Source organism: Nyctibius grandis, chromosome W, assembly GCF_013368605.1.
Source record: "Nyctibius grandis isolate bNycGra1 chromosome W, bNycGra1.pri, whole genome shotgun sequence".
Lineage (NCBI taxonomy): Eukaryota > Metazoa > Chordata > Aves > Nyctibiiformes > Nyctibiidae > Nyctibius > Nyctibius grandis.
This window is the reverse complement of record NC_090694.1, coordinates 25,868,637-25,891,529: the sequence shown is the minus strand read 5'-3', so window position 1 is coordinate 25,891,529 and position 22,893 is coordinate 25,868,637. Positions and strand designations below refer to the sequence as shown.

The 22,893-nt window shown below is 47.0% G+C and overlaps 1 protein-coding gene across 1 annotated transcript in view; it reads right to left on the bottom strand.

Annotated features, from left to right (window-relative positions):
* The window catches only part of LOC137675731 (mitogen-activated protein kinase kinase kinase 1-like), a 159,712-nt gene extending 140,798 nt beyond the window's left edge, over positions 1-18,914 (bottom strand). The window contains exons 1-4 of the mRNA XM_068421921.1: positions 18,796-18,914; positions 17,179-17,323; positions 16,360-16,935; positions 13,546-13,754 (exon numbers count right to left, since the gene is read on the bottom strand). Coding sequence (XP_068278022.1) covers positions 13,546-13,754; positions 16,360-16,935; positions 17,179-17,323; positions 18,796-18,914 — 1,049 coding nt within the window. The remainder of the gene's footprint in view (positions 1-13,545; positions 13,755-16,359; positions 16,936-17,178; positions 17,324-18,795) is intronic.
* Positions 18,915-22,893: the final 3,979 nt, after the last annotated feature.

Sequence of the window (22,893 nt, the reverse complement as noted above, 5' to 3'; positions counted from 1 at the left end):
GATTAGTACGAAATTCAATGCACATCCTTCTCTGAGTTGCCCTCACTTGGCAGGTGCCACATCACCTGTCCTCTGATACTTTTCTATGTCTGTAACTACTTAGAAGCATTAACGTCTTGTCAGAGTACACCCCTTTCCATGTGTGTGTATGTATGCACATCTAGTTTAGATTATAGCCTGCCACATATACCTACTGCTACAGCTGTTTCCCAAGAGACTGGGAGAGAGAAGGCAGGCAGGAGACATCAGGTGACCAGAACCTTGGGGAGGTCCAATTAAAATTTACTCTTGGTCTAGATTTCTGCTCAACCACACTTGGGTGGTTATGCTTTCAACCTCCAAGCTGTGGAGAAGGGACTTAAAATTTTGCAAGAACAGAAAGGCATACGTTGTTGTCAGAGAGGTGCTGTTTTGCTGCTGTTAAAGAAGTCTACCTCTTTGAATGCTGATTTAATCTGAGATAAGGAAAGAAAAACCTGAGTGTCACTATGCATAGCAGGTTGTTTTCAGGTTGGTGTGATTTTGGATACAGTAGAAGTCACACAGTTCAAAGCACTTTTCTTTAGCTGAATATCTTAAGCTTATTCCTCAGAATTAGATATGTATCCCCAAGTGTAACTTCAGTTAAGCATCTTGACAATGATTTTTAGTATTGTCACTTTGCTGGGATCCCTGCTTTGATCTGAAGCGCTAGCTGGATGAGAAGTACCTCCTAACAGAATGTCTTTGTTTAGCCCACACCCAGGGCTAAACAATAAGCAGTTGTTCTCTCACCCAATGTCCCTTCCCCAACCAAGAAAGGAAATGGAAAAAACAAGGAAGACTCATAGGTTAAATTTAAACAGATTTACTAAAAAAAAAAAAAAAAAACACCAAAAAAAAACCACAAAACAACCACACCCCCACACAACAAAAAACAACAATAACAAAAAAACCCCACAATATCAATAGTAATACAAAACACAGAGACATAGGACAAGTTGCTCCAAGGATAGCAATCACTGAGAAGAAGAAAAAGGGAAAGGAGGAGAGGGGAAGAGAAGAAGGGGAGGAACAGACAGACAAACAAACAAAACAAACAAAAAAAAATAAAAAAAGACACCCACCCCTCCCCAGCAAGCCCTCCCTTTTATAGTGAACCTGATGTTAATAATATAGAATACACCTGTGGGCCAGCCTGGGTCAGCTGCCCTGGATTTAACTGCTAATGGCCTTGATCACCATGGCTGGCCACAAACTGAAACAAAATGTAACAGAAACTTGATTCTATAAATTTTATCCCATGAAGCCAGGACAGGATACCACCCCTTATTCTATATCATTTACGTCAAGTCACTACTATTTTCCTCATCTCTCAACATATATACATACAGATATCATTCTCTTTAGTCTATGGGCTCTCTCTCCAAGAAGTCCATTGAACTAATTTAGTCCAAAACCATGGGTTCCATTTCTCATGATAGTCTCTCAGGGCAGGAAAAACATTGGTGTGGGATTCACTCAGTGAGCAGATCGGGACCAGGCCTCAATATGGTGTGATGGACTGGTGAAGTTGGGCACAGCAGGATGATGTATTGCATTTGGAACTTGCAGCTGGCATATCTGGTGCAGCCCACGTTCAGGGTCTGAGGTGATTCTTACTGTAATAAATGACACTTAGCATCATATAGTTCAAGTTATTGGCTATTTTCACTCAGAATCAAATCTCCTTGGGGTACACATCTAACCTCCCCATCCTCCTGCATCATCCACCCCGTGCACCCAGGTCCTTGAGCAAAAGCAATTCCACTAGTGGGTTTCCCTTTGCTCGAGGCAGGAGTTTTTTTTCCCCAACATATTTCTTGCGTGCACCACAGGGACTTTATCCCCCTCTACAGTGTGCAACAGTTCGGATTGAGCAGGACCAGCCCAATTGACAGATCCCCTGGTATTAACTAACCAGGTAGCTTTTTCTAAGTATTCATCCCGGTTTTTGAATGCCCCATCACCCATTGCTTTCATTGTCATCTTCAACAGTCTATTACATCGTTCCACTTTCCTGGCGGTGGGTGCATGGTAGGGGATGTGATATATCCATTCAATACCATGCTCTTTAGCCCAGGTGTCTATGAGGCTGTTTCAGAAATGAGTCCCATTGTCTGACTCGATTCTTTCCAGAGTGCCATGTCACCACAAAATTTGCTTTTCAAGGCCCATAATAGTGTTACAGGCGGTGGCATGAGGCATGGGGTATGTTTCCAACCAGCCAGTACTTGCTTCCACCGTTGTGAGCACATGGCGCTTGCCTTGGCGGGTTCATGGAAGCGAGATGAATCAATCTCCCAGGCCTCCCCATACTTATATTTGAGCCATTGTCCTCCATACCACAGGGGGTTTAGTCATTTGGCTTGTTTAATTGCAGCACAAGTTTCACATTCGTGGATGACCTGTGCGATAGTGTCCATGGTCAAATCCACCTCTCGGTCACGAGCCCATCTATACGTGGTATCTCTGCCTTGATGTATTACGGGCCCACCAAGCTAAAAATAATTCACCTTTATGCTGCCAGTCCAGGTCTACTTGAGACACTTGAACCTTAGCAGCTTGATCCACCTGCTGCTTGTTGTTCCTCAGTGGCTCTGTTCTTTGGTAAGTGGGCATCTACATAATGTACCTTCACAACCAGCTTCTATACTTGGGCAGCAATATCCTGCCACAAGTCAGCTGCCCAGATGCGTTTGCCTCTGTGTTGCCATTGTTTTTCTTCCAGTGCTTCAGCCATCCCCACAGGGCATTTGCTACCATCCACGAGTCAGTGTACAGGTAAAGTACAGGCCATTTTTCTCACTCAGCAATATCTAGAGACAGCTGGATGGCTTTTACTTCTGCAAACTGACTCGACTCACCTCCCTCAGCCGCTTCTGCCACTCGTCAAATAGGACTCCACACAGCAGCTTTCCACTTTCGCTGCTTGCCTACAATACGGCAAGATCCATCGGTGAACAAGGCATGATGCTTCTCATTTTCTGATAGTTTATTATATGGTGGGGCCTCTTCAGTGCACATCACCTCCTCCTCTGGCCACATTCCAAAATCTTTGCCTTCCGGCCAGTCCATGATCACTTCCAAAACCCCTGGGCAATTAAGGTTCCCTATTCGAGCCCGCTGAGTATTAAATGCAACCTACTTACTCCACGAAGCATCAGTTGCATGATGTGCAGAGGAGGTCTTCCCTTTAAACATCCAGTTCAACACTGGCAAACAGGGTGCCAGGAGGAGCTGTGCCTCAGTACCAATTACTTCTGAGGCAGCTCCAACTCCTTCATAGGCTGCCAGTATCTCTTTTTCAGTTGGAGTATAAAAGTGCTCTGATCCTCTGTATCCCCGACTCCAAAACCCCAGGGGTCGACCTCGAGTCTCCCCTGGTGCCTTTTACCAGAGGCACCAGGTAGGGACATTCCGCCCGGCTGCGGTATAGAGGACGTTCTTTACTTCTGTTCCCGTCCGGTCTGATCCAAGGGCCACTGCATGAAATATTTCTTGTTTAATTTGCTCAAAAGCCTGTTGTTGCTCAGGGCCCCATTTAAAAACATTCTTCCGAGCCACTTCATAGAGAGGGCTCGCAATCTGACTGTAATGGGGAATGTGCATCCTCCAGAAGCCTACTATGCCTAGGAAAGCTTGTGTCTCCTTTTGGTTAGTTGGCGGAGACATGGCTGTTATTTTGTTAACCATGTCCATTGGGATCTGACGACGGCCATCTTGCCACTTGATTCCTAAAAACTGGATCTCTTTTGCAGGTCCCTTGATCTTACCTCATTTGATGGCAAAACCAGCTTCTAGAAGGATTTGAATTACTTTTTTCCCTTTCTCAAAAAACTTCTGCTGTGTTACCCCATACAATGATGTCATCAATGTACTGCAGGTGTTCCAGAGCTGCACCCTTCTCCAGTGCAGTCTGGACCAGTCCATGGCAAATTGTGGGGCTATGTTTCCACCCCTGTGGCAATTGATTCAGGTGTACTGGATGCCCCTCCAGGTAAAAGCAAACTGTTGCCTACACTATGCTCCCAAAGGAATGGATAAAAATGTATTTGCAATATCAGTCATGGCATACCACTTGGCTGCCTTTGACTCCGGTTCAATATGGAATTCTAACGTGTCCGGTACAGCAGCACTCAGCGGTGGTGTGACTTCATTTAGGCCACAATAGTCCACAGTTAGTCTGCATTCCCCATTAAACTTTCACATTGGCCATATGGGACTGTTGAAGGGGGAGCATGTTTTGCTGATCTCTCCCTGGCTCTCCAATTGACAGATCAGCTCATGGACGGTGATCAGGGACTCTCCATTAGTACAATATTGTCGCCTGTGGACCGTTGTAGTAGCGATGGGCACCTTTTGCTCCTCGACCCTCAGCAGCCCCACAATAGAAGGGTCCTCTGATGGACCAGGAAGGGTAGACAACTGTTTAATTTCCTCAGTCTCCACAGCCGCTACACCAAACGCCCACCAGTACCCTCTCAGGTCCTTGAAATACCCTTTTCTAAGGTAATCTATACCAAGAATGCATGGGGCATCTGGGCCAGTCACAATAGGGTGCATCTGCCACTCAGTCGCAGTCAAACTCACTTCAGCTTCCAATACAATCAGCTCTTGGGAGACCCCTGTCACGCCAGAGATACAAATTGATTCTGTCCCTTTATAGTTTGACAGCATTATGGTGTGTAGAGGTGTTTCTGGAGGAGAATGGTCATGTGATGAGCCAGAAGTATGAGAGTATGGAGTGAGGGCCTAGCTGCATGACAAGAGTCATGTAGTTAGTGTCAATAAGCTGACCTTGGAGAGAAGAAATGAGGAAAAACAGCAGTTGAGCAAACAAGAACTGAGGGAGTAGCCGAGGGGAGCCGGACATGGAGGAGAAGAAACAGGAACTGGTGGAGCCAATCAAGAAAGGACCAGTGGCAGAGCAGTAACCAATCAACACATCAAAGAAGAGTGTGCTTGAAGCATGGACAGTAATGTTAACAAATAGCAATGCACATGCTTGCAGCCAGGGAAAGTACAAATGTATAAAAGGGACAGCCTATGCTCAATAAAGCGTCTTCACTTTGATTCACATTGGATTGTGTGGAGTTGTGTTTCTTCTCCTCAGATGGTGACCCCAACGTGATACTGATTTAACGGTAAATCGACGGCAAGTTCGGGGAACAGCCCAGAAGGAGATACACCAGCTGGAGAATGGCTCAGCGGGACTGAGACTGGGGTGGGGTGGAGGACGACCCACAGAATAAGGAACGTATGTTGCAACGGGACACCCAGTGAGGTGAGCAGCTGGGGGAAAGGAGATGGGCCAAAATATCTCTAAAGAAGAAAGTGCGATAGTAAGGCTTCTCCTACATATCCTCTCAAAGAAAGGGGTAAAATATGATGAGCATTTGCTCCGGAGACTATTGATATGGTGTAAAAACAATAATAATTTGCCAGCTATGGCGCAGACTGCTTTCAAAGTTAGTACGTGGCAAAGCGCTGGAACGTCTCTCTTTGAGGCTGCCTCAAGGGGGGACAAGATCGCCACTGCGTCGTTGACAACGTGGAGATTAGTTATAGACTCACTGGAGCAAATGAAGGCGGACAGAGAGGCAAAGGTGGTGGCTGAGGCGGCTACAGCTCCTTTCACAGTGACTTTGCCCTCCGCGCCGCCAGAGCTTCCCCCCGCCCCCACCGCCCAGGGAACAGCAGCGGAACATTGATCCTTCTACCGTCCTGTTACCCGAATCTGAGGCTGAGCCACCCTTAACAGACCTTTCTGAAGAGGTGGAAGCGGGACATAATTGCTGCAGAGCCCGAGGGTCGGGAAAGTCAGGCGGTAGCGTGGAGGAGTTATTCACGCTGCAGCCAGTCCAGGTTACTGTGTCTGGCCCGGACCCGGCCAGGTTCTGGAGAAAATTAAGAGAGCACGCACTTGCGGACGGTGATTTCGGGGCCGCGGCTGCTATGGGTGGCGGGGTATTGGCTTGCCCGGTATATCGAGGGGACGGAAGCGGCCCACCCGAATAGGAGCCATTCAGTTCGGGAGTGATTTGCCTTAGACAAACAAATACAAAACAGGGCTGCTAAAGCAGCGTTGTTACAGTTAGCGAAGGACAATGCAAACGAGGACTGCAGGAAAGTTATTGCAGGGATGGCAAATCGTAACCCCACCTTAACCGAACTAATGGATGCTTGCGGGAAAGTAGGAACCACCACATTTCAGATGGAGCATTTAGCAAAAACATTTGCGGCACCAGTTAAAGTAGTTCATCATTGTTATACATGCGGGCAAGAAGGTCACTTTAGGAAAAATTGCCCTAAGAAGTCGAAGCTGAGTGGGAGAGATAACTCTGTTTTGATGTGTCATCGCTGTGGGAAGCTAGGGCATTTTGTGAAGCAGTGCAGGTCTAAGTATAATGCTCAAGGTCAGCTGATAACAAGCAGCTGCAGAGTGCAGAGAAACTGGAGAAAGAATGCGGGGGGGAACCGCGTGCTGACACAAATGAATCTTCCCAAACAGTTCCAGGCCTATGCAGTCCACTCGCAGCCCGAACCGCAGGGAGTGCTTGACTGGATGTTACCACAGCAACTGCAATCACAATAGAGAATAGCAGAGTGCATAAGGTACCAATGAATGCCGTGGGACCCATTGGAAACGGGTTAAGTGCACTATTACTCGGATGTTCTAGTGTAACCTTGCAAGGTCTATTTGTTTTACCAGGAGTTATTGATGCAGACTATACATTTTGGTTATTGATCTGAAAGATTGTTTTTTTCACCATTCCTTTACATGAAACTGACAAATGCTAATTTGCTTTTTCAATACCTAGTAGGAACAACATGGCGCCTTGTCAACGATATCAGTGGACGGTATTACCGCAAGGCATGAAAAACAGTCCCACAATATGTCAATGGTATGTAGCAAAGGCGTTGACACCAGTACGGGAGCAATTTCCACAGGTATACTGTTATCATTACATGGACGATATTCTTGTGTCAGCTGCAGATAAAGCAGAACTTCAGCAAGTATGTCCAGTTCTGCGGCAATCATTGGCCACTTTCGGGCTGTGTATAGCACTGGATAAGGTTCAGCAGCAGGCCCCCTGGAAGTACTTGGGAGTTAAGGTCTTGGATCAGACAGTTGAGCCACAATCCATCCAATTCCGAGTAAACGTAAAAACCCTGAATGATGTGCAGAAATTATTGGGGATCATCAATTGGGTAAGGCCATACTTGGGCCTCCCGACTGCTCAATTGAAGCCGCTCTTTGACCTGTTGAAAGGAGACACTGATTTGATGTCTCCCTGATCATTGACAGTGGAAGCCACCTTGGCTTTAGAGGAAGTGGCCAATGGTATGCAACAGAAAAAGGTACATCGTGTGGATTTAGAGACGCCAGTAAGTTTATATGTAGCCATTGCCAACTATCATCCCATGGGATTACTGGGCCAGTGGAATGAGCGTTGGCAGGATCCGCTACACGTTCTAGAGTGGCTGTTTTTATCCGTTCAACCACGAAAAACAGTGAGCACTCAGATTGAGCTGGTATCGAAAATAATCACGAAAGGACGCACACGATGCGTTCAACTCACGGGCCGAGACCCCGGTCGACTGATAATTCCCATTGAAAGCGATTATGTAAGCTGGTGTATGGCAAACAGTTTACCATTTCAATTGGCCCTGGAAGGATTTGAAGGGCAGGTATCTTATCATCTTCCCAGTCACAAATTACTACAAGCTCATTCAGAGGTACAAGTGATTCAAAGCCACTGGCAGCGGATAGCCCAGTACAAGGCCCCATGGTCTTTACTGACGGCTCTGGAAAATCGGGAAAAGCAGTAGTTACCTGGTATGACGGAAGGCAATGGCAGGAATTGGTGCATTTAGTACAGGGATCACCTCAATTGGTTGAACTTAGTGCTGCCATTGTTGCTTTTCAAACATTTTCGCATTGTGCTGTAAACATTGTTACGGACTCTGCTTATGTAGCAGACATTGCGCAGTGTGTTGATCGTGCGCTACTCAAAGAGGCAAACTCAGAACAATTATTTTCGTTGCTAAAAATGCTATGGACTGTAGTGAACTGACGTATGCATAGGTATTATATCTTGCATATTCGCAGACACACCGGTCTGCCAGGATTCATATGTGAAGGGAACGCGCGTGCCAACGCTCTCGCAGCCCCCGCTTGGACCACTCCAGTGCCAGACCTAGTTCGTCAAGCGTTTCTGTCTCACCAGTTTTTTCACCAAGGGGCTCGGGCGTTAGTCCATCAATTCAAGATCTCTTTTGCAGACGTGAAATCTATCACCGCCGCTTGTCCGGAGCGTCAACGCCTAGGACCCGGACTGGTGTTTCCACGCGGGGTTAACCCGCGCGGCTGCCAAGCCTTGGACCTGTGGCAAACGGACATAACACATATTCCCTCTTTTGGTCACCTACAATATGTTCACGTCTCTGGGGATACTTTTTCTAAGGTCGTGTGGGCATCGGCCCATGCCGGCGAGAAAGCAATCGACGCCATCTCACATCTTCGGCAAGCCTGGGCTGCCCTTGGGATTCCGAAACGTATTAAGACGGACAACGGGCCAGCGTATGTATCTGCACGCATGGCCCGATTTCTCGCCTCCTGGGGGGTGGAACATGTTACTGGCATTCCTCATTCCCCGACCGGCCAGGCCATTGTGGAACGAGTGCACCACACTCTGAAGCAACTTCTCGAAAAACAAAAAGGGGGAATGAGCTCTGAGACCCCACATGCTCGCCTATGGAAGGCTGTGTACACATTGAATCATTTAACTGTGCCAACTGGGAAAGAGCGTCCTGTAATTATCTCTCATTTTTTGTCTTTGCAGGGAGGCGATCCTCTTGTCAGGGCAAAGGTTTTAGCATGAGACCTGCAAACGGGAAAGTGGACAGGCCTGTGGGATTTAATTACCCCGGGGACGTGGGTATGCTTGTGTCTCCACAGATGCAGGGCCGCGGTGGTTTCCCACCAGCTGTGTTAAGCCTGCTTTGGATCCTGGAGCTGACAAGAGGACATCAACCGATAGTCCTTCCGCCGACACCTTGGGAGGGGAGTCACAACGTTTGGGTGACTCTGATGCGGAGCCTGAACCAGACGCAGTTTTGTGCCTCCTTAGCTCAGCCTGAACAACCCTTTCATACATGTCTAGTGGGGGTCCCCTTAAACGGATCTGAAAGCAAAAATTACCAAAGGGTTTATTCCTAATTTGTGGGGATAGGGCTTGGCCAGGGCTGCCCAGTAAGAAGGTGGGAGGTCCGTGTACCATAGGCAAATTAAGTCTACTAATGCCTACGCAAAAAGTCATAATAACCTTACTAACCTACATAAGGCCAGGCAAAAAAGAAAGAAGTGTCACTACCATAGGGATAGAATGTAACGATGCTGCCCAAGGGTTGACGCAACTGCGAAATTCAGCTTGCTAGATTGCAAAAAGAGCTAACCAAATTTCTAGAGTTTTAGAAGCTTTAGCCAACGATGTAGATAGTATTCGACATGCTACCTTGCAAAATAGAGCTGCTATAGACTTTTTATTATTAGCACATGATCATGGGTCATGGGTTCTTAGATGACTGGCTGGGTCACCTAGGATTTGGGGGATGGCTGACAGGATTGATAAACATGGGACTTAAGAGATTGTTTGTAGTTTGTATCATCATGCTCATGTTACCATGTTTGTTTTCTTGTTTGCAAAGGGCCCTGCAACGGATGATAAACACGGCCTTTTTGGTTGAAAAACAAAAAGGGGGAATTGAGGGATTGGACTGGGCTGCTGGTGGCCCTGACCTTGAAGGAATTTAGCAAGAAAACAGGATGTGAGAAAAACAAGATACGGAGTGATATTCCAGCTGCCAACTATGGACTCGTGGCCGGCACGTGATGGCCAATCAGCGGTTGTGGTCGGGCGCGTGAACAGCGAGCGCAACCAATCATAAAGCTAGCCAGCTAGAGGAGGGAAGATATAAAAAATGGAGTAAAATAAACATGGGCACTCTTTTTGCTTTTGCTCTTGCTTTGCTGCCTGCTTGAAACTATCCTTCTGTCTCCTGTTTTTATTTGACCGCCGTGACAAATGTAACGACAATATGGGACTGTTGAAGGGTTGAGCAAGTCTTGCTGATTACTCCCTGGCTCTCCAGTTGACAGATCAGCTTACGGATGGGAATCAGGGAATCTCTATTAGTACAATATTGTCACCAGTGTACCACTGTAGTAGCCATGTGCGAGCAGCGGAGGAACAACACGCAGACAACTCATTATAAGTGATAAAGCATGCGTCACTTCATTAGCCCAGACAGCATCTATTTATACAGTGGATTTTAATGATGCCTACTAGTCAACTATTGATTGGCTGAAGCTCTACAAGTTACTTTTGCATATCCCTCCTACTTGCGGTTAGCCAGCTGTGCTTCTTTCTCATTCTCACGGCTCTCACTCCCCCTTTAGTTAGTTGTTTACGATCCCTGTCAAGGTCTCAGTATCCTTGCCGTTCTGCTATCATCAACATGAATTGCAGTTTCGGCCAGGGCCTGAGGCCTAGTCTTGCTCGCCTCAGAATCTGCTCTGCTCGTACAGTTGTTCCAATGAGCCATGACCTTTGTCATGCAGCCAATCCCCAACAATTCCCCCTTTTTCTTTTTGTACGAGCAGGGCTTGATTCATTATGCGATCTAAACCCTTACGAAGGCAAGAGAATAAGCAAGAGAATAGCATGATTATTACAAGTATTACAATAATAACAAGTATAATACTTTGGAGCAAGCTTTTTAGCCATCCGGATAGCCCAAGCCAATTTGTCAGACTTTCGAGACCAAAAAATCCTTTATCCTCCCTAATACGGTCAGTATGATCCATCAGCCTTTTTCTTTGTTTATGGATGGATTGGGATTGATCTTCGAGGTCCATGCAACAGAGCCCTTCAAAGTCCTCACAGCCATGACCATGGGCCAAAAGTAAGAAGTCTATGGCCATACGATTTTGTAGTACAGCATGTTGTGTACGTGAGAGATCATTAGCCATTTCTCCCAATATTCTACTAGTCATATTTGCTTGTTTCACTACCCAACAAGAAAGTGCCTCCAGGTTTTTATGGGCCCGGGCTGCTGCGAGTCCTGGGATGAATAGGGAGGAAAAGAATACCTCCCCTTTGCTCCACAACTTTACCTCATCATCACAGGTATTGTCAAGTTGTTGTGTGAGGTCCCTTCTCCATCTGGTTGGCTGTCCTCTTTTTGGATGATGATGGGGTAAAGCTAGGCTTAATTGGCCAATTGTGCATGGACCCCCAGTAGGTCGGGAAGGAATACCATTCCAAGCTCTATCGCCACAAATGAGAAACAACCCGGGTGGTAGATGTCTTGGATATGTGGTACCTGGGTTGGGATCGGTTTTATCTCTTGTTACCTGGTTACACCATCTTGCCCAATCTGATTCCTTTCCTGTTGGGTAGACAGGGGTTTCTATGGTAGCATAGCATTGTAAATTATGTCCTTCATTGCAAGGTCTTTTAGAGGCATTTAGGAAAAAACAAAAGGAAGCATTTAGTGAATCTATAAGTTCAATTTCTTGAGGCTCTGGACCTATGGGAAGACGATCATCCCAGAAATCATATTGTCCGAGCCACCGACTCATGTTTTTTGCTTGTGCATGGTAATAGCTGGTTCTACTTCTGTTTGATCCTGGTCTCCAAAGTTTCTCATAATCTAGCAATGTCTTATTTAACATGTCCCAATCAGAGTCGTTTAACGGTACCCCAACCAGACAAGTAATAAAGGGGACGCTGGGGAATGCTAAGCTAGCGCAAAAAGTGGTGGTACTAAGCTCTCTACTTAGGGTTACCCAGACATTTTGCTTAGGATCAAAAGCAGTCCTTGGGATAAAACAGTTTGTTAACGTTATCATGTTCATTAATATGATCACACCAACGTAGCAACTAATCCATTTGTTCCGCCGTTGAAGAAGCGGTCTGATGGCGGCCTGGTGTGGAAGGCTGATCGTTGTTGACGGCAGGAGCAGCCTTGGTCCATCGCGATGGTACCCATTGTGGTCCTGTGGGAGTGATGACACACATATATCCTTTGCCAATGTATCTAACTTCCGCAGGCCCTTTCCATTCCCCTGTGCTTAAGTCTCTATAATAAACTTGCATTTGCATTGAGGTTTGTTTAGTATTGCCCGAATGTAACCTTACAGGTGGGGATTCTTCATCCCCAAATATACACAGAAAATTCATGACAAACAATGTCTTGGAAACTCTTTCTTGAACATCTTTGATCTCTTGAAATTTGTATAAATATCTTTTTAACGTTTGATTTGCCCTTTCAACAATGGCCTGTCCTGTTGGTGAATGGGGAATACCCGTGATATGCGTAACTCCCCACCTCTGACAGAACTTTCTCATTTTTTCACTAGTGTAAGCAGGTCCATTGTCTGTTTTTAATTTTTGAGGGACTCCCATTACTGCGAAACAGCTTGTTAGATGGCGTATTACATGGAGAGCTTTTTCCCCTGCCTGAGGTGTGGCCCATACAAATCTACTAAAGGTATCTATTGTTACATGTATATATTTAAGCCGTCCGAACTCGGGAACATGCGTAACATCCATTTGCCATAGTTCGCATGGTCCTAGGCCCCTAGGGTTGACTCCCATGCCAAGTCCCGGGCCGTGGTGACTACACTCTGGACATGCTCGCACTATTCCCTTTGCTTCATCCATAGTGATGTCGAACTGTTTGTGTAGCCCTTTAGCATTTTGGTGAAAAATGCTATGTGTTTCTCGTGCTTTGATGAAGTCGTTCAGAGGTACCGCAACGGTCACCAACTGATCTGCTCTGTGATTTCCTTCGCCCAGGCCCTCCGTCCACATGTGACTCCTAATGTGGATGACTGCATACGGATGTTTTCTTTGTATCAATGCCGATTGTAATTGGCGGAGGAGTTCATGTAGACGGGGGTTTTTAATGTCCTTGAGTCTGGCATCTTCAATCCTTTGTAAGATTCCCGCAACATAAAGTGAGTCCGTAACGATGTTGATCTTTTGATCGTGCCACTGAAGAATGGCCCAGACTACCGCGGCTAGCTCCAATGTCTGGAGGGAGTCTCCTGGTGCTGCTGGCAAAAGATGGTGCCGCCATACTCCGTTGTCTAGCCAGGTAGCAGCTGCTCTTCGAGACTTTTTTCCTGCATCAGTGAACACTGTGACTGCATCAGGTAAGGGGACCTCGCTTCTTTTGGATGGCATAATCCAATTGTTTTGACTAATCCAGTGTAGTACAGGTGATTTGATAGAGTCCACTACTATATCATTCGCTGTTGACAACAAACTAACTTGAAGCTCTTCTGATTGTTGGATACACCATTCCAGCATATCTCTTTTTATTGGTAATCTGATAATTCCTGGTTCAGCTCCAGTGATCTGTAATGTACGCATTCTCCCTTTCTTGACCAGTTCAGCTAAATTTTCCAACTTTTGTTGTATGGTCTTGTGTGGTTGTAACTTTGTATACAACCATTCCAACACCCGAATCTTCTCCCCCGTTTTCTTTTTGCACTGGGTCAGTGCACCGATAAGTTGAGAGGGACCATTGAGAATGGTTAGGTCAACAGGAATGTCCGGGTTGCGCCGGTCGACCCATCGCTGGGTGATTTGTGTTGATATGTGTTGGATCATTTGTTTTTGCTGGGGAGTGAGATGTACAGGGCTGGTTGGATCCACGCCCTGAAGCGGAGGACGCAATATGTCTAAGTGTTCATTGGGAATTCCAACAACTGGTCGCAGCCACTGTAAGTCGCCCATTAGTTTCTGAGCGTCATTGAGGGTGTGAATGTCAGTCTTTATTTCCAGTTTCTGGGGTCGAATTTGGGAGTCGGTGATTTGCCAGCCCAGATATTTCCAGGGGGCTGTCCTTTGGACTTTTTCTGGAGCGATGACTAGCCCCTCACGTTTCAGGGTTTGTGCTAAGAAAGTTTCTTGTCGTTCAGTGAACGGATCTTCTTGTGCTATTAAAATGTCGTCCATGTAATGATATATTATTGCTTCTGGCCAGGTTAGGCGAACTGGGTTAAGTGCATTGTCCACAAAAAGTTGACAGAGGGTAGGGCTGTTCTTCATACCCTGGGGAAGTACAGTCCACTCAAACCGTTGAGCAGGTGCTTCTCTATTAATTGATGGTAAAGTAAATGCAAATCTTTGAGTGTCCGCCGGGTGTAGTTGAATTGTAAAGAAGCAGTCTTTTAAATCTACTATCAGCAAATGCCATTGTTCGGGGAGCATCGCCGGATTTGGTAGTCCTGGTTGTAAAGCTCCCATCGCTTGCATTTGTGCGTTCACCGCCCGTAAGTCATGTAGGAGCCTGAATTTACCCGATTTCTTTTTGATCACAAAGACGGGTGTGTTCCATGGACTTGTAGATAATTTCAGATGACCCTGTTGTAACTGTTCTTGTACCAGTTGATGAGCAGCTTTCAGACTTTCCTTTTTCAACGGCCACTGCTCGATCCATATTGGAGAATCAGTCAGCCAACACAACGGGATCGGGAAAGTCCATGCCGCAGTGACCGTCGCTAAAAATGTGTTTCAGTGGCGAGAATAATTCCTAACTGATCTAATACGTCACGGCCAATTAGTCCAAAAACTCCTTGTGGCAGGGTCATCACAGTAATATGGGTTGACGCAGTTCGGCCATCCAGTACGACGGAAACACGGTTGGTGCTGCGCGAAACGGATGAGGAGCCCCCTACTCCTTCTACTCCTCTGGCCATGGGTGACAATGGCCAATGTCGGGGCCAACAGTCTTTTGCTACAATGGTGAGATCAGCTCCAGTATCTAGAAGTGCGTTCAATGTGATTTGTTCTCCCCCGTTGCACAGTGTTACCGATGTCACCGGTCGGCGGTTCATGGCCATTGTTAACATGGCTATGTCTCCTGTTGATCCAAAGCCGGCCGTTTCTCTTGCTCTTAGGGATAAAGGTTCCATGCCTCTCGTCAATTGAGGAATGGGTACTAGTTGTGCAATTTTGCTTCCGGCTGGAATGTGCATGGGAGGAAAGATTGTCTGTACCACTATAGATATTGTACCTGTAAAATCCGCATCGATAAGTCCGGGTAAAATGAAAAGTCCTTTTAGTCCGCTTGAGGATCGTCCGAGCAGTAATGCCCCACACGGCTTGCCATTGATCATTACAGGTCCGATCACAGTTGTCTCGATTCTTTGTGGTTGTTGGTCTATCAAGGTGCAGGCTACTGCTGTTGCCAAGTCCAACCCGAGGCTCCCTGTTGTGGCTGGACGCAGGAGTCGCGCAGGAATGGGTTGGAGTTGGGATTCGGTAGTTGATGTTGTGGTGCTGATGGCATGCCACTCAGTTGAGCGGGGGCTGCAATTGTTGTCGTAGCGCGGCGGCCCTTCGCGCTTGTCCGTCCGTTTCCCGCTTTACGGCAAGCTCGGGTATTGTGATTGTTCATGTTACAGTTCTCACACCAGACTTGTCGCCTAAGGTGTCCCTCTTGCCCGCATCGGAAGCACTTACTTCCGTGTTGTGTTGAAGGTCGGGGCCGCGTCTCAGGCTGCTTTAAAGGTGCAAGGGCTGCAAAAGCTTGTTGTTGTGCCTGAATGAGGTCCCTCCCTAGGTCTCGCACCGCTTCAACTAACATAGCTTGTGGACCCACTGGCACCCTACTCATACGTTCTAGCATCTGCTCTGTGGAAGCGTCACCCGGTAGAGTTAGTAGAATAGATTTGGTAGGGGAGTTAGTATTTTCCATAACACATTGTCTGAGCAACGCTGCTTTCATCCATTCAGGAGTGTCAGAAAGATCTATTGCTGAGGTCACTCTATCAACAAAGTTTGCAAACGACTCATCTCTGCCCTGTTTTAAAGCCATATATGAGGGAGAAGGGGGGGCAGTTTTGACTGCGGTGATAGCTAAGCGCGCAGTCCGCATAGCTTCCAGGCAAACGGCCGGGCCCAGTTGCATTTGCATGTCGATTGTTGCAAATGGGCCAGCCCCCATTAATTGTTCCATGGTAAGTCCATAAAGACTATCCTGCTCGTTTCGGGGTTGGTTGACCGAAACCTCACAAAATCGCTGCCAATGTGCCTGCCACAGAAGCTGTTGCAATTGAGTCATAATCATCCTAATAATACATTTAATGTCCTCTTGGCACAAGATCGTCCCGCCCCAAATATAATTCAACAATTGTTTTGTTGGTTCGCCATGAAGGCCTGTGTCATTCACAGTCGTTCTCAACTGTGATAGCAATTTCCAGTCAAGTGAATTATGCTGGCCTTCCAAGTAACCGTCTGGCCCGGCCTCAAACCGTACCGGGAAGGCAAGGTTGGAGGAAAGGTCATCCGCTATATCAAATTGTTCATTTTCTATAGCTTGTCTAATAATTTTTCTCCAATTGACGGGGGCCACCCCGGGACGATTACCGGGACCAGGGTTAATGAGGGGGGGTAAGCGGGATGCTGCACCGGCGTTGTGATCGGGAACCGGAGGCCAATCTTCATTATTTTCTTTTGGGTTACTCCCTTTGTTATCGTGGCTTCCCTCCAAATTCTCCTCCTCAGGTGGAGGAGGAGCAGAGGGTTCCGTATCACATACGCCGGTACATGGGGGGATGGGAGGCGGATCTGCGCCTTGTAATGTAGAGCGGACTGGAATTCGACCTCCCGTGGGAGGCACCGGGATGTGCTCTGTCCCGAAAGTTAGAAGCCCCGCCGCAGTTTCCGCACCCCCCAGCCGCTCGGTGGCTAACGCAGCAAAATTCTTTTCTAGCTTATACCGTTTAATATTGTTGATTATCTCCCTCCATGGTTTCATTAGCTTCTTTGCGTTCTTATCATCATCGATAACCATATCCCATAAAACATCTCCCAATTTTCGCCATTCCTCCACCTCGAAAAGGGAATCGGGTTTATGGAAACACCCTTTAACCCTGCCTAACGCGACTAACCCAGATAATTGTTTGATACAATCTACCCCCCGCTTCTCTAAAAAGCGTTGTAATAATTCTAGGGCTACCTCGAGATCCATGTTGCCGGCACTCTTTTCTGACTCCTTGGTTAAGGTACTTTACTCGTCGTGTAGCACAGTCCTTGTAGCGCAGTCCTTTGATGCAGCCTTTCCAGTAGCCCTCACAGACGGCGAACCCCTTTTGGACGGTTCAGGCTCCGCTGGTCGACACGCCGCAGGAATCAGCGTTCGGTCGATCTTCGCCCCCCGGTCGCTGCTACCGGTGCTTCTCTGTGTCCGCTGCTCCGTATCAGAAAGTCCCTTCAGGTCCCTGTTCGGGCGCCATTTGCGAGCAGCGGAGGAACAACACGCAGACAACTCATTATGAGTGATAAAGCATGCGTCACTTCATTAGCCCAGACAGCATCTATTTATACAGTGGATTTTAATGATGCCTACTAGTCAACTATTGATTGGCTGAAGCTCTACAAGTTACTTTTGCATATCCCTCCTACTTGCGGTTAGCCAGCTGTGCTTCTTTCTCATTCTCACGGCTCTCACTCCCCCTTTAGTTAGTTGTTTACGATCCCTGTCAAGGTCTCAGTATCCTTGCCGTTCTGCTATCATCAACATGAATTGCAGTTTCGGCCAGGGCCTGAGGCCTAGTCTTGCTCGCCTCAGAATCTGCTCTGCTCGTACAGTTGTTCCAATGAGCCATGACCTTTGTCATGCAGCCAATCCCCAACAGCCATGGGCACCTTTTGCTCCTTGATGCTCAGCAGCCCCACAATAGAAAGTTCCTCTGATAGACCAGGCAGGGTACACAGCTGTTTAATTTCTTCCATCTGCACAGCTGCTACACCAAACACCCACCAGTACCTCCTTGGGTCCTTGAAATAACTTCTCCAGAGGTAACTTATGCCAAGAATGCACGGGGCATCTTGGCCAGTCACAAAAGGTTGTTTTTGCCACTCAGTCCCAGTCAGACTCACTTCAGCTTAGAATCATACAGTGGTTTGGGTTGGAAGGGACCTTAAAGATCATCTAGTTCCAAGCCCCCTGCCATGGGCAGGGATACCTTTCCACTAGACCAGGTTGCTCAAAGCCCCATCCATCTTGGCCTTAAACACTACCAGGGAGGGGGCATCCACAACTTCTCTGGGCAACCTGTTCCACTGTCTCACCACACTCACAATAAAGAATTTCTTCCTAATATCTAATCTAAATCTACCCTCTTTCAGTTTAAAAAGATTAGCCCTCATCCTATCGCTACATGCCCTTGTAAAAAGTCCCTCTCCAGCTTTCCTGTAGGCCTCCTCCAGGTACTGGAAGGCTGCTATGAGGTCTCCTCAGAGCCTTCTCTTCTCCAGGCTGAACAGCCCCAACTCTCTCAGCCTCTCTTCATAGGAGAGATGCTCCAGCCCTCTGATCATCTTTGTGGCCCTCCTCTGGACTCGTTCCAACAGCTCCACGTCCTTCTTATGTTGGGGGCCACAGAGCTGGATGCAGTATTCCAGGTGTGGTCTCACGAGAGCAGAGTAGAGGGGCAGAATCACCTCCCTCGACCTGCTGGCCATGCTGCTTTTGATGCAGCCCAGGATACAGTTGACCTTCTGGGCTGCAAGCGCACATTGCCGGCTCATGTTGAGCTTCTCATCAACCATCACCCCCAAGTCCTTCGCCTCAGGGCTGCTCTCAATCCATTCTCCGCCCAGCCTGTATTTGTGCTTGGGATTTCCCCGACCCACATGCAGGACCTTGCACTTGGCCTTGTTCAACTTCATGCAGTTCGCACGGGCCCACCTCCCAAGCCTGTCAAGGTCCCTGTGGATGGCATCCCTTCCATCCAGTGTGTTGACTGCACCACGCAGCTTGGTGTTGTTGGCAAACTTGCTGAGGGCGCACTCAATCCCACTGTCCATGTCTCCGACAAAGATGTTGAAGAGCACCGGTCCCAATAGTGACCCCTGAGGAACGCCACTTGTCACTGGTGTCCACTTGGCCATCGAGATGTTGACTGTAACTCTGAGTGCGACCATCCAGCCAATTCCTTATCCACGGAGTGGTCCATCTGTCAAGTCCAGCTTCCACTACAGTCAGCTCTTGGGTTCCCCCTATCACTCCAGAAATACAAGTAGATTCTGTCCCTTTATAGTTTGATGGCATTAGTTTGCATTGTGCACCAGTGTCCACTAGAGCCTTATACCCCTGTGGTTCTGATGTGCCAGGCCATCGAATCCACACAGTCCAAAAAACACAGTTGTCCCTCTCCTCCACCTGGCTGGAAGCAAGGCCCCTCTAATTCCGAGAATAGTGTCTGTTATTGACATCTCTGTTTGAGAGGCCTGACAATATGAGCATAGTAGTGGAAACATCCCAAGGGCATCCAAAATTCTCAAAAGCTGTTACAATTAGCCTTGAGGGAAAAGGAAAGCACACTTCATCCACTCCCATTCCACAGAAATAAGAAATGTGCACAATTACAAAAGAAGTTATAATACAGTAAACAACCACCAAACAACATAAAGCAAGACCTATAACTCCATGCCCAGAAGCAATAAACTGCACAAAACCAGTAACAGACAGCAGCAAAGCTACAAATTTGATTAGCTGCTCCAAAAACAACTCTAAAAACAAACACCCAGGGACCATCCTACCCCCACCAACATAATGAATGCTCATAACAAATCCAGATAAATTTGTTAAGACATCAACCCTTTAAGGCTCTCAGATTAAAAGGCTATGTTTCTCTGGAGTGAGCTATTTAAATTGGGCACCAAATAAACTGTCTCCATTTAGCCCACACCCAGGGCTAAACAATAACCAGCTGTTCTATCACCCAATGTCCCCTCACCAGCTGAGAAGAGGAATTGGGCAAAAGAAGGAAACTCATGGGTTAAAATGGAAACAGATTTAATAAACTAAGTGTCTTCATTTAGCCCACACCGGGGGCTAAACAATAACAGTTTTTCTCTCACCCAATATCCCTTCCCCAACCAAGGAAGGAAATTAGGAAAAAGAGAAAAACTCATAGGTTAAAATTAAACAGATTTAATAAAGTAAAGAAATCAGTATCAGAGATAACACAAAAACATACAAAAAGTATATTTAGCTACAAAGTTGCAGCAGGTTGTTCCAAGAATACCAATCATTAGCAATGAGAAAAAGGGAGGCTAGAAAAAAAGGACAACAAAAACAGCCCCACCTCTCCCTAACAAGCCCTCCCTTTTATAGGGAGCTTGATGTTAAGGATATAGAATACACCTGTGGGCCAGCTGCCCTGCATTTAACTGCTAATGGCCCTGATCACCATGGCTGGCCACAAACTGAAACAAAATCCCAATGAAACCAGGACAGTAAGAAAACCAATATCAATACTAATACAAAACCCATAAAGTTATATTCAGCCTATATAGTGGTGGTGAGACCCTCCAGAGATAGCAACTATTGAGAAGACAGAAGAAAATAACAAGAAGAGAGCAAAGAGGCAGGACCATCCCTACCAAACTTTCCAATTTATAGTGAATGTGACACTTATGGTATAGAATACACCTGTGGGACAGCCTGGGTCAGCTGCCCTGGCTTTCACTCCTCATAGCTTAAGCACTTGGCTAACTCAAAACTGCTAATGGCCTTGATCACCATGGAAACCTGCATACCATGGCTGACCATGAACTAAAACAAAATGTAACAGAAAATTGATTCTATGATTCTATCCCAGCAAAACCAGGACACAGCACTTGTCCGCGCTTAATTATGTCTTACACTGGTGCCTTCCGCTGTCCCTGGATTTCATGTTTTGCCCTGTTCTTAGCTGCTTTCCAGAAACCATTTCGCCTCAACGCACATGCACGTTCCTCAGCACTCCATTGCCACTCTGACATTTTGCCTGGAATTTCACAAGTTTCCCTCTCCTTTAAGCCTTGTTGAAGCCTTGGCACTCTGGGAGAGGTGTCCCCTAGGACTCTGTCAGACTGAAAGGATGTGTATGCACTCTTATTTTCTAGATTTAGTTTTATTAGAGACCCAGTCGCTGGGTGGAATTCTCTGGTGTTTGATTTTACAGTTGTTTTTGGGGTGGCTAATCAAATTTGTGGCTTTGCCGCTGTTTGTTACTGGTTTTGTGCGGTTTATCGCTTCTGGGCATGGACTTAGAGGTATCGCTCTGCTATGTTGCATGGCATTAGTTTATGGTATTATACATTCTTTTGGAACTGTGCCCATTTCTGATTTCTATGGAATGGGAGTGGGTGACATGTACTTTCTTTTTCCCTCGAGGCTGATTTCAATGGCTTTTGAGAATTTTGAATACCTGTGGGATGTTTCAACCACCATGCTCATATTGTCAGGCCTTTTGAACATCTTTCAGTTCTTGCTCTTGCTTAGAGGGAAACATTGGTATAGAGATGGATGCAGCACAGCTGCTGCAAACACTGTTCTATAAGCAGCTGGGTGAAGCTGCACAATCAGTTGCCCTTGTTCTCATGGGGGACTTGAACTTACCGGATATCTGCTGGAAATACAATACAGTGGAGAGGAAACAGTCTCAGATGTTCCTGGAGTGTGTGGGAGATAACTTCCTGACACAGCTAGTGAGTGAGCCACCTAGGGAAGGTGCCCCGCTGGACCTCTTGTTTGCGAACAGAGAGGGACTTGTGGGTGATGTGATGGTTGGAGGCCATCTTGGGCATAGTGATCATGAAATGGTAGAGTTTTCGCTTCTTGGAGAAGTAAGGAAGGGCTCATCAGAATTGCTACCTTTGACTTCCAGAGGGCAGACTTTGGCCTGTTTAGGAGCCTGGTTGACAGAGTCCCTTGGGAGGCAGTCCTGAAGGGCAAAGGAGTCCAGAAAGGCTGGACACTCTTCAATAATGAAATCTTAAAGGTGCAGGAGCAGGCCGTCCCCATGTGCCGAAAGACAAGCCATCGGGGAAGAAGACCAGCCTGACTGAACAGAGAGATTTGGCTGGAACTCAGGAAAAAAAGGAGAGTTTACAAGCTTTGGAAGAAGGGGCAGGTGACTCAGGAGGACTACAAAGATGTTGTGAGGCTATGCAGGGAGCAAATTTGAAGGGCCAAAGCCCAGCTAGAACTTAATCTGGCCACTGCTGTAAAAGGAAATAAAAAATGTTTCTATAAATACATTAGCCACAAGAGGAGGGCCAAGGAGAATCTCCATCCTTTACTGGATGCGAGAGGAAACGTGGTGACAAAGGATGAGGAAAAGGCTGAGGTGCTCAATGCCTTCTTTGCCTCAGTCTTTAGTAGCAAGACGAGTTGTTCTCTGGGTACCCAGCCTCGTGAGCTGGAAGACAGGGACGGGGAGCAGAATGAAGCCCCCATAATCCAAGGGGAAATGGTTAGAGACCTGCTATACCACTTAGACACACACAAGTCTATGGGGCTGGATGGGATACACCCAAGGGTACTGAGAGAGCTGGCGGAAGTGCTCACCAAGCCACTTACCATCATTTGTCAGCAGTCCTGGCTAACTGGGGAGGTCTCAGTCGACTGGAGGTTAGCAAATGTGATGCCCATCTACAAGAAGGGCTGGAAGGAGGATCCGGGGAACTACAGGCCTATCAGTCTGACCTCGGTGCCAGGGAAAGTTATGGAGCAGATCATCTTGAGTGCTATCATGGGGCATGTACAGGATAACCAGGCGATAAGGCCCAGTCAGCATGGGTTTATGAAAGGCAGATCCTACTTGACTAACCTGATCTCCTTCTATGACAAGGTGACCCGCTTACTGGATGAGGGAAAGGCTGTGGATGTTGTCTACCTAGACTTCAGTAAAGCCTTTGACACAGTCTCCCACAGCATTCTCCTGCAGAAACTGGCTGCTCATGGCTTGGATGGGTGTACTCTTCACTGGGTAAAAAAACTGGCTGGATGGCCGAG